This window comes from Epinephelus lanceolatus, chromosome 12 (assembly GCF_041903045.1).
Source record: "Epinephelus lanceolatus isolate andai-2023 chromosome 12, ASM4190304v1, whole genome shotgun sequence".
Classification (NCBI taxonomy): Eukaryota; Metazoa; Chordata; class Actinopteri; order Perciformes; family Serranidae; genus Epinephelus; species Epinephelus lanceolatus.
The window spans coordinates 24011400-24027709 of record NC_135745.1 but is presented as its reverse complement, the minus strand read 5'-3'; the positions used below and the strand labels follow the sequence as shown (position 1 = coordinate 24027709).

At 40.5% G+C, this 16310-nt stretch overlaps 1 protein-coding gene across 1 annotated transcript in view; it reads right to left on the bottom strand.

Moving 5' to 3' along the window:
- Positions 1–8987: 8987 nt before the first annotated feature.
- Positions 8988–16310, bottom strand: part of gpr158b (G protein-coupled receptor 158b) — a 139801-nt gene continuing 132478 nt past the window's right edge. The window contains exons 10-13 of the mRNA XM_033649587.2: positions 15205–15351; positions 14878–15121; positions 12920–13476; positions 8988–10094 (exon numbers count right to left, since the gene is read on the bottom strand). Of these exons, the coding sequence (XP_033505478.2) occupies positions 9120–10094; positions 12920–13476; positions 14878–15121; positions 15205–15351 (1923 nt within the window). The 3' untranslated portion in view covers positions 8988–9119. The remainder of the gene's footprint in view (positions 10095–12919; positions 13477–14877; positions 15122–15204; positions 15352–16310) is intronic.

Here is a 16310-nt window from a genome sequence, read left to right as displayed (position 1 = left end):
GATGATCCAAAAAAAATAGCAAAAAGAAATTAGTAAAAAGAGAAAATTAAAAATAGGAAAAATTGTTTCTAAAAAAAAAAAGAAAGTTAAAAGCAAACAAACAAGAAAATAACCTGTAAAGTGTGCTTAAAAATTATAATAATTCTTTAACATAATTCTAAAATGTAGTAATAATAATTATATAGTTTTCCCTAGTTTTTAAAAATAATTTTCTAAATATATTATTATTATTAGTAGGAGTAGTAGTATTGTTGTTTTTTTTTTTGTTTTTTTGGTAATTTGTGGGACATTTATTACTAAATTGTCAGTGCCTTTTTTCCCCATGTTTTGAAAGAAAACACTCATTTTCTCAAGGTTCAAAGGTTTAAATGCTTGTGAAAAGCGTCTGAAGGCAGCACAAGAAAAGTGACGTTGCCCCAGGTTTCAATGGGTTAAAGGGTCTAAGACAGTCCAAAAATATTAGTAAACATGAACAACTCTCTCCCAAATCCAAAAACTGTCGCAGAGTGTAAAGTCTGGAGCTGCTCCACAGACGATGGATTGAAAAAGATGTTCTAGATGACACTGACAGCACCCAGGGGAACATTCTGAGTATATGGGTACATTTTCTGTTTAAGAACTGAGAACACTACAATAAAGTTATGTATCTACACCGATCAGCCAAAACATTAAAACCACTGACAGGTGAAGTGGATAACTTTGATTATTGTGCTCCAATGCATTGTTCTGTAGAGATCCCTTTGGTTCTGGCATTCATGTGGATACCACCTGACATGTTCCACCCACTCAAACACTGTTGCAGACCAAGTACCCCCCCTCATGGCATAAACACTCCCCAATGGCAGTGGCCCTCCCAGCAGAATAATGCACCATGCCACACTGCAAACATCTCTCAGGAATGACCCAAGGAATGTGACAAAGACCTCAAAGTGTCAACCTGGTCTCCACATTCCCCAGATCCCATCTGCATGAGCATCTGTGGCATGTGCCATTAACCCACCTCACAACCCACTGGACTAAATGGATCTGTCGCCAACGCACTGGTGCCAGACACCGCAGGACACTCCCAGAGATCCTGTCTCCATGCCTCAACAGGTCAGAGCCAAGTCCGATCCAAGGAGGCCCCACCTTGGATTAGGGGTACATCTGGGGTACCAGCACATCACAAGAATCCTTGAGCAGATTGGGACCTGGGAAATTTAGAAGCCAGGGCCACACTTTGAGCTTTATGCAGGTAGCAGGTGTGGAGTACCTTGCAGACAACAAATGAAGTAGCTGGAGGAATTTAAAATTTGATTTCCAAAAGGTTTACAGTTAGTGATGGCCAAATGAAGCCTCATGAAGCATTTTGTTTTTATTTTCTGAGCCCACTAGGTGGCACTCATGGTTTAAAGCGAGAGGCTCAAAGAATAGCTATTCAGTGTGCTTTCAACCTTTTGTTGAACAAAAAGCACCATCAAGTGGGCTCAGAAAATAAAGAAAATGCTTCATGAGGCTTCATTTGGCCATTACTACTTACAGTCCTCAAATCAGAACTCCAAACCAAAAAATGAAGACAAACTGATCAAGAACAAAGGAACTGGGCAGGTATAACTTTAGAAACACTAACAGACCTTTTCACTGTAGGCATTTTGTTATGGTAGGAGAAGCGCAGGTGTATTTAATAATAATAATGACATTTCACTCAGAGGAAGCTCTGGTATTGTCCACGCTGGCTCACTGGAATAGTTTACTGGGACACGTAATGGAGCTGAGCCTTCGTTAATGTTTCCAGTTTCGTCTGTGATTTTCCTGCTACAATAAGTCAAAATGTCTGCTGTGAAAAAGCTCCACTGGAGGAGTGAGAACAGGTGAGCTGACTGCAGGACTAATGAGGGACAGGTGAAACTAATCAGGGCGGGGATGACAATCAAAAAGGGCGGGAAAACACAAAGGCAGGAAGTGAAACAAGAGGAGGTGTGAATAACAAAATAAAACAGGAAACAAAGCATGAACGAATCATAGAAAAATCAATCAAAGGAAAAAAACATGACCTCAGGTGGAGACCAGGGCAGACTGTGACATTTTCCTGTTTTGAGGAACTTTTATTACATTTTATTACATATTACATTTTCTGTCTGTAATATAATATAATGTTTAAGTTCATATTGTAAATAACATGAATTTAATCTAGTTTTCTCCTTTCTTTTTAATAAAAAGGTTTCCGACAGCATTTAAAATCCAGAGGGCCCGGCAACCCCCTTTGTGGTGAAGCTCTGAAGGTCTGTAGTGTGGGTTGTATCTCCCAGGTTGGAAACTGGTGGATTAAATTCCTATCATGGGTTTTTCTACAAAAAACATGTAATTTCCTGCATTCTTGTCATTATTTGTGCACTGATTTTTGCCTTTTCTGCATCAATTTATGCTGTTAATGTCTTTAATTTTTTAATTTGTCAAAGTCCTTTACAACTTTAATGTTTTTATTTAACTTATTAAATCTGAAAAGTAGCCAAACTAGTAGTTGGGTTTTAAAGTGCAATATTTCCCTCTGACATGTTAGGGAGCAAAGTATAAAGTAGCATAAAATACAAGAACAAATACTTCACATAAAATATGTGAGTAAATATACTTACCTTCCAACACTGTCTAATGTGGACATGAAGAGTCTGATTCTCCACATGGTGGCAGTGTTGTACAGACAGCTGAATGTCTGCTACTTCAGAATTTACAGAGACTTAAAATATGTTTAACTAAATTGGAAGTGTGGTAGAAACAAGCAGGTGTTGTAGAGATAAAAGAACACAGAATCAGGTGCTTTCTATTATAAAAGACATGAATATTTCTTTAAGTTGGTCGAAACATTGCATGTTTTGGCTCTGTTTTGGTTATTTACATTTCCTCATGTAAATGTCAGCATTTAAAAACTTTCAAACAAACAAACATCAAACACTGAATTAAATAAACATGCAGTCCTAAAAGCAAACTGGAGTTTTATAGAAAGATTTAATCCAGAATTGAGAACAGAGTATTTACTGTATGTACATGCAACACAATATGGATGTACAATATAAATACTCCCGTGTGGATGCTACAACAGTTTGGAGCAACACTTTCACAGTATAACAAGCATAAAATACATTTAGTGGGCAAGTTACAACATTCCATTTCATACAGCCTAAAACCATCTGATAGATAAAACCATGTGAACGTTAGAGTGGTGGGTCATGTTTATTCATCAAGCCTTTATAGATTTTCTGAATTATTATTTTACACAGAAAGTTCCTGATAAATACATGACAACATCTGACATCTATATTTGATATATCCCATGTGCTCCTAAGTCCTCTTTAAAGGGAAACTTCAGTATTTTTCAACCTGGACTTTTTGTGTCTTGTCGTTTCTTCTGTGACGATGGGACAGTTTTAAAAACTGGTCCAGTATCGAGAGAGAGCGCTGCTGAACAGGCTGCAATGTAACCACTCAGGGCATCTGTGCACCGGCAATATACGCCCATGAAAAGTGTTTTTGCCACTGACAGGCTCAGATTGTTGTTTCAAGTGTCTGATAACATTATGGAAAGGATCCCTACAGAGATAGACCCCTTTATTAAGTGTAAGATCCTTTTCTTTAACCAGAAACAGCCCAGACTCCTTTTAAATAAACAGTAATGTTAGCATGTACATACCTCCCCATCTAAAGCACGGTTTATAGTTCTGCTCTGAATCGTCACCATACCTACAGCGCAGGCTCTGCATTGACACATACTACATCAGTGGTTCCCAACTTGTGAGTTGCGGTCCAAAAGTGGGTCGCAGGTCCATTTTGAATGGACCACAAGTGACTTACAAACCTGTCAAGTCTGTGAAAAATACACTTTATTTTTCAGTAAAGTGAATTTCTGGCACAGAGCTTTTATTTTGAAGCGCCGTTTCCTGCTGTAGAGTGAATGACTAACAGACAGTTACTTGACAGACTGCAACTAGCACAACGACATGGCCAAATGGAAGTATGACACCGAATGTATTAAACTATGTGGACCTTGAACTCATGACTACGGAGAAATCTGGACCCAGGGGCGTCCGTAAATAGTGAAGACAATAACACCCCCACAAAATAGCATTTAAAGTCTTCATATGGTTAGCCTAAAGGAAAGTCCACTAACTGCTAGGCTAATTTCTGAAATGGGAGATGTCCTAGGCTTTTGCTAATAACTTGCGCAAATGCTGTTGTATTTATGGGGAAAACATGTCAAGTAAGACAAATAATTTGTCAGGGAACTTTTTGAGTCATAAACGAGAGCATTTCATATCCATTTTCATCTGCTTATCAGAGGCTGTATCACGCAGCAGGGCAAGCAAAGCACCCCAAATGTCCCCAAGAATGCTTTCCAGCTCTTCCTGAGGGACCCCAACACCTCTAACAGGAGGCACCCAGAAGGCATCCTGATTAGATGCCTGAACCACCTCAACTGACCCCTTCTGAAGAGACGAATTTTGTAACTTTACATTTGTTAAATGTTGCTGTTGTTCCTGGCTTCGTATGAGTAGAAGACAACTCCACTAGCTGCTAGGCTAATTCATGCAATGTAATGTCATGAGCCTATGCTAAAAACATCAGCATGGCTGTTTACCTTGTGAGTTATTGTAATTTTGTTTTTTATTGTTGCTATGAAGCCAAGTTTTATGTGTTTGTTGAATCAATCAAACTTTGCAGTAGCCGCCCCAAAGCTTTGGAAAACCTCCCCCTCTGTAGACAAGTTTATATCTAAGCTGAGGACCAACACATTTTCTAAGGCCTTTCATTGTTATTGTTATTTGACTTATTTAATTGTATTGTTGAGCACTTTGGTCAACTCTGGTTGTTTTTTAAGCATCCTTTATAGATACATATGATTTTATTTGATTTGAATTGCTGGACTTCACAGACACTCAACACGGAGGCACAGAAACCCAACTGCCAGCTAGTGTTTTGGAGGTGTAATTGCAGAGCAACACAGGCTTATGCTCTGTGTAGAGCCCATGTACAACTATAAATCAGCCTTAACTGAGTGAATTAAGGGTTTATTTCAACCATACCAGAGTTGTGACTGTTTAAACAGTGTAAAGATGAATCAGGGTGGCTTTTGTGAGTTTTAGTTTGCTTCTGTCGACTTTGAATGAAGTGTGTTTTACAATAATACAATTACTGTTTATCTAAAGGGAGTCTGGTGGGTGTGACGATGGCAATTTGGGGGCTGTTTTGGCTTAAACAAAAAGATCTCACTTTTTAACAAAAAGGTTTATCTCTGTAGGGATCCTTTCCATAATGTTGTCAGACACTTAGAACAACAATCTGAGCCTGTCAGTGGCAAAAACAAACACCTTTAGTGGACGTAAAGTGATGCTGCAGTCTCCTCAATACTGAACCAGTTTCAGAAATTGTCTCCATTTGTCACTTAGACACAAAATCATGGAAAAATAGTGTCCAGGTTAAAAAACACCAAAGTTACCCTTTAAAAATTTGATAAATAATGTCTTATGCCTCCTGGTGAATCTGAGTGTAACATTACTCCTGTATTGTCACTGTCATGCACACACAGCCGTAATGAAGCTGAACTGACTACCGTGTGTGACTGCGTTTCATTAGGTGTCACTGGTGGGTGGCTGATCACAGGACAGGAAGGCAGACTGTTGTTGTTGGAGATGATGTTGAAATGGTAAATTACTCATCGTTTGTTAGCGAGAAAGTGGCAAAGAAAAGCTTTGGTCATGCATAGTCGTGGTTTTAGCGATTGAATATGTGCAAATATTTGACAGAAGGTGCATTCAAGCAGATGTAAAATGGGCGACTAAGTGACGGAAAAAAAATGCATTATTCACATCATCCACCCTCGTCAGGCTCGCTTTGGCTCCTTGAAAGATTTCATCACATTATTTTAGACATGTGGAAACACTGCAGCCCCTTTGAGACGGGACTTCCAGGGCATGAATGTTGAGTTAACGGTAAATAAATATCAACAGAAGGGAGAGCCTCATGGATATTTTAGTACTGCGCAACTGTAACTGCAAGCCATCTGAAATGTGTTTGTACATTATTGATAGCAATGCACATAATTTCAAAAGCATCATGTGGTACATAAGGAGACAAATACCAGAAGCAACAACATTAAAAGTTCCACTGTCATATTTGAGTACAAGTTAACCAATGAACATTTTGGATGCTCGATAGGCTGCCACATGCAATGGCCTGTTTTTTTTTTTAAAAAAAAAAAGAAAAGAAAGAAAAATACATCCTGTATATTGAGTGTGTGTACTGAAACATATAATTTTCATTTTTGAAATGAAACATTTCTACAATCCTTTGTTTTCCCCATGTTTCACTAATCAAACAGATCATTTTCATTCCATGAATTATGCATTTGGCCTCAAGCTAAGGCATCCCAGCTGTGTCTGGGGCTTTGGTCCTGCTTCTCAGAGCTCATATCCCATTTTTCCTTGGGTCTTGTTTCCCTGCCGCCTGCTTGTTTTCATCATCTACATCTGATGCAGTAAGTCTCAGCTGGCTTACTGTGTAACGTAGAATACCATCGGCGTAACAGGGAAGACACACATCGATATTCAGTAAGCTCAAAGCACGGGGTTGGGCCGGTGTAAAAATGTCCAAACCGGTTTGATTTAAAGCCAGAACGATGGACCGGACCGGTATATCGAATTTATCTGGTGTTGCACTTGACTTGGCAGCCACTTCCGCGTTGAACATAATGACACTGCGTTCTTACAGCTATCAGATCAGAATCAGATAAAAATGCACTTACGTCATGTAAACAAACAACACAGGATATCGGCTGTGCACTCAAGATCACTGGAGACATAGCCACTTAAAAGATGGGTGAGTTGCTATCTTCCTATGTTTGTAACGAAGTAACCGGGTAACGCACCTTTTGTATTGTAATATTTACTGAACATGACTTACAATATAGACAGTTTTGCTTTTTGTAGTAAAATAAGAACTTATCATTTAGACAATTCCTTAACTTAGCTGAATTAGCAGTTCCTCTTCCATTGTGGTGCTTTCAAGGCAAGTCATACAAAAGTTCATCTCAAATGTTGAGATCGCAACAATCAACGCAAATTCAGCCAGTCACTGTCAGTACATTTACATGCACACAGTAGTCGAGCTAAGCTCATAGCATGTCTCCTCATCTTGTCTGAGTATACATGCAGAAGAGAAAAGAAAATCGAATTTCTGACCAAGTACGTCTGACTCCGCCTCGACAGGCTGCGCTGTGTCCTTTTTATATAGTGCGTATTGAACTAGTTCTGGTTGACCTGAAAAGGGAACTAATGACGAATGAAGATGGCGAATGAATGTAGTTTCCTCATCCGTCTGGAAGTGTGTCTTCTGCTTCTCGGTCGCTATGGTGTTTGTTTGTTTTTCCGGGAGTTACTGCGCTGCTATATGATCCACTGCTGCTACGTCATCTCCTTCTTCTTCTGGGTGAAAGTCCGCGAAAGAAAAAGTGGTGCATGAACAGAACGCAGAGTCCGACTCCAGTCGGACTAAGTGGATACATGCAGCAATAGTTCCATTTTCGATCAAATTATCTAGGTGTTAGTCAAGCTACGGATATTCCAATTTCAGTCACACTTAAGGTGCGAACACACCAAACCGACATCAAAGAACTAGCGGTGACGAAAACCTCACATCGCCTCATGTCGCCCTGTGTCAGTTGCATTTGAACACACTACACGGACTACATCCGACGGCCAAGTAACATGTACGTTCTGCGCCTGCGTGAGAGAGTGGTACATCCTGTCAGCCGAGGGGTTTCCTATCTGTGCAGCCCAGCACCGCAGCACCTCTATTACATCCAGACGGTCCCGGTGTTTCCTCCACAGGCTCCACTTCACTCAGCTGCCTGATAAACCCGCTGCTTCTTCCCCCCTTAACCTGAATAACAAACCAGGGTTCGGTGTTCCAGTTGGATCCAAATAGAGAGCAGGGGCTAGCTCAGAGACTAGCGGAGGCTAACTGGCTGTGCTTCCCTCCACTAGCCGCTCCCAGCTAGCTCCAGTTTGTTATTCAGGTTAAAGTGGGAAGAAGCAGCGGGTGAAGTTGAGCCTGTGGAGGAAGCACCAGTTAGCCCCGGTTTCACTACAGGCAGATTCACTCACTACAGGGGCGAGGAAATAAAACCTGAACAGCAAATTAGAGTGATCTCTCTCACCGACAAGCTCCGCCGCCGGTTCAACATGCTCCATCGGCTGAAAAGCCGACGATGCGGGACACACTGCAAAAACTAGGGTGACAGGCGCTCACTGACGACCCGACTTTGGTCGATGGCCGACCGTCGGCTTGGTGTGTCAGGACCTTAAGCTGTTTACATGCATTTAAAAGTACGATCTCAGTCGGACTAAGCCAATAATTCGATTTTCTCAAGCTGTATGTAAACATACTGAGTGAATTCTGCATTTTAGATTCTAATTCTGTGGGAAACACTGAATGCTCTGAATAACATGCTCCGAATCCCAGACAGCATCACAACTATTTTTGCAATTTTCACTTGCCCCTGCAATGTCATTGCATAAAACCAGCTTTGAACATTGAACATTCAATGCAATTTGTTCGAAAAAGCTGCTGTGAAATTACGTTTTAATACACCGGAACGTCTCATTATGACAAATGCCGGTTCAGCTCACACGAAATCAAACCAGTTTAAACTCATACACCAGACCAAACTGGCAAAACCAGAAACTGACTCAACTCTCCTCGAAGCCTTACTGTGTTTGTGACAAATGATTGTCTGATCTGCTGGTAAATACAGGTATGATTCATTTTTTAAATTACCTTGATGTATTCAACGTGATAAAACATACGTACAATGTAAGTCTGACAAATGTGCAAGCAAAAGTGCAGACTAAAAACTCCTCTAGAGTGACTTCAAGGTTGCATTCACTGCAATGTAACAACAAGATGTTTTCTATTTAGCAAATAGTTTGGATTGCATCAGTGGACAGCAGGATAAATGTTCTCTTTGCAAAATCTTTTGTCACCTTGAGAAAAACACTCTTATCAAACGCAGTGTTACATCGTTATCGTTCAGTCGTCCTCTGTGCTGTCAGTCTGTGAATACAAAAGGAGTACAATCCTCACACCAGTCATCACGCCCTCCCCCCAGAGTCTTGCTCCTGAAAGTCCCAGGGGCAAACGTCAGCCACCTTCGCCCCGCTGATGACTGCAGGTTTGTAACTAGTACTCAAAGAGCTCTCTTTCTTCTTCTCTGGTGATTTTTTAGTCTGAGCAAAGCTGGTGTGTGAGGGCTCCATCTCCCGGGAGAAAACCTCCGCCCTCCTTGTCTCCATCACCTCTGGGTCTCTGGTGGAGCTCCTTCGCCGCTCAGAAACCGGCCCGCTGCACTCCGAAGACTGGCTGACGCGTCTCCTCTCTGACGCCGGCTTGCTGGAAGAGCTCCGCCTCTCTTTGCTTTTCTCCCTCGCTTTCTCCTTCTCAGCTTTGTGGTTGGACGAGCAGGAGCCTTTCCGTTTCTTCTTGTGTGTGGTGGGGCTGTTGCACGACTTCTCCTGCTTAGGCGAAGGTGGGCTGTTGTAATCCCACGGGCAGATCTCCACCATCAGGGAGGGAGGCTGCAAAAGGCTGCCCGTGGACTTGGAGTGGTCTGAGTGGAGCCCCTTGGGTTTTCCATCAGTGGGCGTGACACTTTTCTTACGCCTGATCCTGTCTGGGGAGATGGAATCTGAATCTCCTCCCAGCATGGGCTGCTCATCAAACTCCCAGGGACAGACGTCAGGCTTGAGAGGGAGGGGTGACCTGGGTGGCCGAGATTTCCGTGTCTCCCTGGCGTCTTCTCTTTCTCCTCCTTTGTCTTTGGAGCGGCGTCTGTTGGAAGGGGACTGCCCTGCTTTCTGCCTCTGCTGGGACCGGCTGCCTTTGCTGATTCCAGAGCTGCTGCTGCCTCTCCGGCCTGTGGTGGTTTCTCCAGGAGCAATTGAAACATGTTTCTGGGTCTTTGCTTCAGAGGGAGTCTGAGGTTCTTCCATCTCCCAGGGACAAACCTCAGACACGTCGTAAAGGTTCCTGCCAGTCTCGGAGCAAATGGACGGCTGACTGCCACTCACCTGTAAAATCAAACAACAAAATATGAGGCCAGCAAGTCAACTGCTGTGTTAAAGCTACAGTCGGCAGCTTTTTAAGCAAATATGACAAAGAGTAAGTTTGTATGACTGTCACTATATCCTGACAGTTGTACATGAGGCAGATAATGTGTAAAAGAAAAACATGCTCCTCTGCTTCCTCACAGTGTGCCTAATGGCTTCCACAAGAATTACGCAAACAACCAATCAGACCTGAAGAGTCTCAAACGCAGCTGTCAATCATGTGAACTGTGGTCAAACTGTCAAACTAGGCAGCACTGATCAAGTATAAATCAAGATTCTGTTCCTGCATTGCATTAATGACAGTATTTACAGCTTGTTTCGCTGTTGTCCAGTGACCAAAAAAATCAGCCGGGCCAAAAACTCGAAGGTGAGACGTTCCGACAGCTCAGGCACACGAGGAAGTCTTAATGGGATGCTTATGGGAGTCCCTTTTAATTTATCACCATCAGCTCTAGTCTAAAATCTGGGCAGGATCATTATACACCCCTTGTCTTTACTAACTTCAATCTCTCATCCTCGTCCTGACTAATAAGATGTTTTACTCTGTGTATGAGAGTCTCCATCCACTGAGATGGAACTGTAACAGTTCCAGAAAAAGCTATTAACTGGAGCTTTAGTTAAGATTTTAATTAAGAACTAGTATTTCAAATGTAAGCTCACACTGGAGAAGAAAGCCATAATTCTGAAGTACAACCATCACTACTAAATAAACTACATAATATAAATTACAAGAACATTAAAGAAAGTACTGCTACAATAAAGTTTATAAATATAAAAGTTATAATAAGGTTAAAATGGTACTTTTATAATGAAGTTAAAGTACTGTTATAGTACAGTAAATTGAAATAAAGTAACATTAAAATAAAGTTAAATAAAGTACTACGACAATAAAATTAAATAAAGTCCTGTTAAAATAAAGTTAAATGGAATTATAATTAAGTTAACTAAAGAAGTGTTATAATAAAGTTACACAAAGTACTATTATGATAAAGTTAAAGTACTGTTACAATAAAATTAAACAAAGTACTGTTAAAAAGTAGTGCTACAAAAGTTCAAATCAAATAGTGTTCCAATAATGGTAAAGTATTGTTACGTTAAAGTTAAGAAATAGTGTAAGAATAAAGTTACACACAGTATTGTTATAATTTTGTTAAATAAAGTAGTGCTACAACAAAGTTAAATAGTGTTAAAATAAAGTTAAATAAAGTAGTGTTACGATAAAGTTAAACAAAGAAGTGCTATAATAAAGTTAAAGTACTGCAAAGTAAGTAAGCTACTGTTAAAATAAAGATAAATAACTGTTATAAAGAGTTATACAAAGTACTTTTATGTAAGAAGCTATTATTATCACACCTTCCTCTCAGTATCTGATATTCTTGTTGTGATGCTTTTGAACTACCTTTAATGAGGGTGAACATTTATAAGTATTTTTATACGCCCTCTTTTAAGTGTTGACATGTCTTTGTAAGTACGTCATGAAGGATGATCCCCTGTGAGCCCATAAAGTTTTTCTGCCTTTGAGTTTTAGGCTAAACTTTATTCCTACTGTCATGTCCTTATACTAGTCACATGTGTTAAACTCTTTGTGGATATTCAAACTTTATGTGTGTTGTTAGGTGGTCGTCTGCCCACACTATTATATATATGTATTTTTTCCAGTCTTTTTTGTCATATTTCCCTTAAATTATATTGCATATTTTTCACTTTTGGACCCTTAATGCCCAGGTTTGTCACAGAATATATTAATTCTTATTTTATTTCACTGATGTTTTCTTTCTTTTTATTTAGGATTAACCCTCTTTTTTGTTACTGGATGTGTCAGTCACTCATAGTAATATTTACCTAATTTTTATTTCTTTCAAGTGTTTTGTTTTCACATGGGTTATACCAATGTATCATGTTACCTGTGTTACTTGATCTCTGATTTAATTTTTATATTGCTCACCTGTACCCAGTGCATTTTATACCCTAATGAAGACTTTGTAGTTCAAACGTGTTGGTTTATCCATGAATCAAAAAAGACTTTTTAACTACTGCCTTGGATACATTTTTGGACTGCTGGCCTATATGATGGAGTTTTACACTAAGTAAGCTGGCCATGTTATGTGACTATTTCCTCCATCCTTGGGGCATTAAATGTCCATTAAAAGATCCATTAAACATTAGAATTTTTTCACTGTGAGCAGAATACAAACTAACAGCTCTCAACTTCAGATATTAATAATATTTGCAAGTTGCACTGGTGCTCCATGGTTGCAAAATGTGACTAAATTGTTAGTGGAGAGTTAAATCTTTACAGCAGCACTGTGAAACATGAGAATTTATTTTTGTGAGCAGAAAACAAACTAATGGCTCTCTAGTTTAGACATCAATTAATAATATTTGCAAGTTGCACTGGTGCTCCATGGTTACAAAATGTGATTGTCACAGTCTGGAGCCCTGCAGGTACATAACACAGGCCTTGCCTGCTCACACACTATCCCCTAGGAGAGGGTGGTCTGGATAGGTGGTGGAGTGCGTGTGATGTTTCATGTTTGTGAGTCTTTTTTTCTTTGTGTCTGTGAGAGGGAGAGATCCATAAAGATCAAAGCGTGTCTCATGCTGGTGGCTCAAAAGAAATGACAGTTGATACTTTACTTTATACATCCAACATGGAATAAGCTGTGATATATTAAGTATAATCAATGTATCGCCCACCCCTAGTCTGGACTAACTGATCAAACTACTGAAGATAATGAATGTGTTAATGCATTCATCATTTGAAATGTAAATATGTAAAAGCGTACCTGTTGTTTCATGATCCCCATCTTCATGGGTGTCTTTGAGTACTCAACTGACTGGCTGATGATCATCTTGGGGTAATGCTCAGGCGTCTCATCCACCTCAGACAGCATCCTCTCCTCCTGTCCCTTCACACCCTTCTTACTGGCGTCCTCCACGCTCTGCGTCTTGTTGGTCAGCCCTGGCATCTTCTCCTTGGCACTCGCAATCACACTCAGAGACTTCTGCATGATGGAGGTCCGCAGGTGGACGGGTTTCTTCTCGTGCGTTAAATTGTGAGCGCTGGCTGATTTCCAGAACAGCGGGACAGACTCGGTGGATTCAGCTGGTTCAAGTCTCGGTGGGGTCGCAGCTGGCTCCAGCTGCTTCTTAGTATGCTTCCGGCCAATCAGGGAACCCAGAAGAGATCCTTCCCCTCCACTGCCAACAGGAGTTGTTTTGTCTCCTGCAGTCGAGCCAGTTTGGCTCTTGGTCTCCTCATCCTGGTCACAAACGTGGTCATAGCTGAGAGACTTCTTCAAGCCCATGACTTTGTTCTTCAGGGAATCATCCCGAGGTTTGCCTGAAGAAAGATTAAAGCAACAAGATAACATCAAAGTGTAATACTTTAACTGATGCAACTTATTTTCCTGTCATATTATAATTACATATAATTTACAAGTTTATTCACTTTTAGACACATTAGCTGTGTGACTCTGAGGATGGCAATTTCAGCCCATCAGTCATTCTGGCACTTCGGTTCAGACTGAAATATCTCAACAACTATTGGATGGACTGTCATAAAATTTTGGGCTGACATTTATAGTTACTAAGCTTCAAGTGTTCAGTATTTTGCTTTATGGCCAAATATCTGCAAAACCATTTCCACCAGCTTTAGATGTACTTTGCGTTTAGTGCTAATTAGCAAATGTGAGCATGCTAACAAGATAAACAACACTATGTGTACCATGGTTAACAAACCTGCAAAATAATCAGAATGTTAGTGTTCAAAACCAACGACTACAGGTGGCTGTAGACCGGATCACCATGACGTCAAGCTAACAACAGCAATCACTTTCAGGTAGACAATTAGCAAGGGTTTTGAATTGCTGAGATATGTGAAATTGGCAAACTTGACTATTTCTGTTTTCATTTTTTAGCCATGACTAAAGTTTAAAGATATATAGTTAAACACCAATAGTCGGACCTATCTGACGTTTCTGATTTCCAACAGCATTGTGCAGCGTTTACACTACACGCTGTTTTTTTTGTAACTCACCAGTTTGTACAGGTATTTTAAGGCCAAACAGGACCTTTTCCTAACTATAAACAAGTGGTTTTTGTGCCTAAAAATAACTACGTGAACCACAGTGTTGTTGAAATTTTAAGTTTCAACATATTTACTGCATAATAATGCACAACTGTAATGTATCAGGGGTTTGCAGAAATGTACAATGCCAACATTTATTGTGGCGATTGGATTGCACCCAACTAGAGTTCTGATTCTCTGCCCGAGCCCGACTGGGCTGTAATTTTTCATTATTCCCCGGGGCTTGAATTGGGTCAGATTCTCGCCAATTTACCCGTGCTTTTTTTCTGAAAGTGTAAGTTCTTGTGTGTAAATGGCAGGCATTTTTATGGATTGAATTAAGAGGGAAAGAGAGAAAAAAAGGGGGACTGCAGTTGAGAAATGGAAAGTGATGGAAGTTGCACTAGATGCATTGCGGAGTGCAGTCACTTTGTCAAACCTGTTGTGCACAAGATGACATACTATTAAAATAAGGAACAGAAGATGGAGAAGTGGTGCAAGAAAAGATGTCAGGTGTCTCTTGATTGCACATTGGTGTGATTGTGAGCATGAATGATTGTCTGTCTCTGTGTGTCAACCCTGTGATAGTCTGCCAATCTTTCCAAGGTGTACATAGGATAACATAGGCTCCAGCCCCTCCCGACCCAGATTAAGTAAGTAGGATCACGATTTTACCGTGGTGGATCGGTTCAAAAGGGTTTCTCCTCAAGGTGCTGCGGTTGCTGCCGTGTTCGCTGCCGTCCTCACGGCTGCACTGCCGGTGTATGTGCATGGTCTCTGGGATCTCTGTTATCCGTTTCATCAGAGAGCGTCCCAGACCTTTCTTGGAGTTGCGCTTCTTTTGGAGGTGAGGGTTGTTGGCGAGCATCTTCTTGCGTTTGTAGACTTCCAGCTGGGCGTACAGCTTTTTCAACTCATCCTAAAAGAGGACAGAAACTGTAAATGTGCTGCAGCATTTGAATAACCTGAACCTACTTGCCGTGATTCTAAATGCTACTTTACCCGTATGTCCTCAGGGTCCAAGCTGTGCTCGCTCCAGGCGGAGGTAATGCTGCTGTTGAGGTAAGAGCCAGACCTCCCCATGTCCAGCTCCTCCTCATAGGCCTCGGTGGCAATGTCATCCCTGGCCTGAGTCCCTTTGGACAGGAACTAAGACAGATGGAGAGCAAAGGTTACAGAATGGCATCACCGCGCCTGCTGGAAGGGTGAGAAAAAGATTTAAAATTGGAAATGTAGTTTCTCAAACAGTATTACTATGGCCAATAGGACGCCTGTGATTAGATTTATTATATGACAGAATAAATATGTTGGCTAAAGGGGTCACTGGAGGTGGGCTGGAGGTCAAAAACCTTTTCCTGCAGCAAAATATTTACTAATATATATCTTAAGTAGTGAAAAAGTTATTTTCCTGACCATGATAAGAGTTTTTAAACTTAAAAAAATGACTGCCAGAAAAAAATCATTTGCAGAACACGGACAGTCTAGGAGATTTATATTTTTCTATATTATTGATTGCTGCATTGAATAATTACCACCTAATGCATGTTTAATTCCAATGTCAAGTGTCCTTCATTCACCATCTGTTGACTGTTGGAGCAAACAAGGTCAAACCCAGCAGTATAAACAGGTATAATGTTTTCATCTCTTCCTTAAAGGATCTGAAATCACTGGTAAAAGCTGAGTTAATACATTCAAATATACAGTACAGGCCAAAAGTTTGGACACACCTTCTCATTCAATGCGTTTTCTTTATTTTCATGACTATTTACATTGTAGATTCTCACTGAAGGCATCAAAACTATGAATGAACACATGTGGAGTTATGTACTTAACAAAAAAAGGTGAAATAACTGAAAACATGTTTTATATTCTAGTTTCTTCAAAATAGCCACCCTTTGCTCTGATTACTGCTTTGCACACTCTTGGCATTCTCTCCATGAGCTTCAAGAGGTAGTCACCTGAAATGGTTTCCACTTCACAGGTGTGCCTTATCAGGGTTAATTAGTGGAATTTCTTGCTTTATCAATGGGGTTGGGACCATCAGTTGTGTTGTGCAGAAGTCAGGTTAATACACAGCCGACAGCCCTATTGGACAACTGTTAAAATTC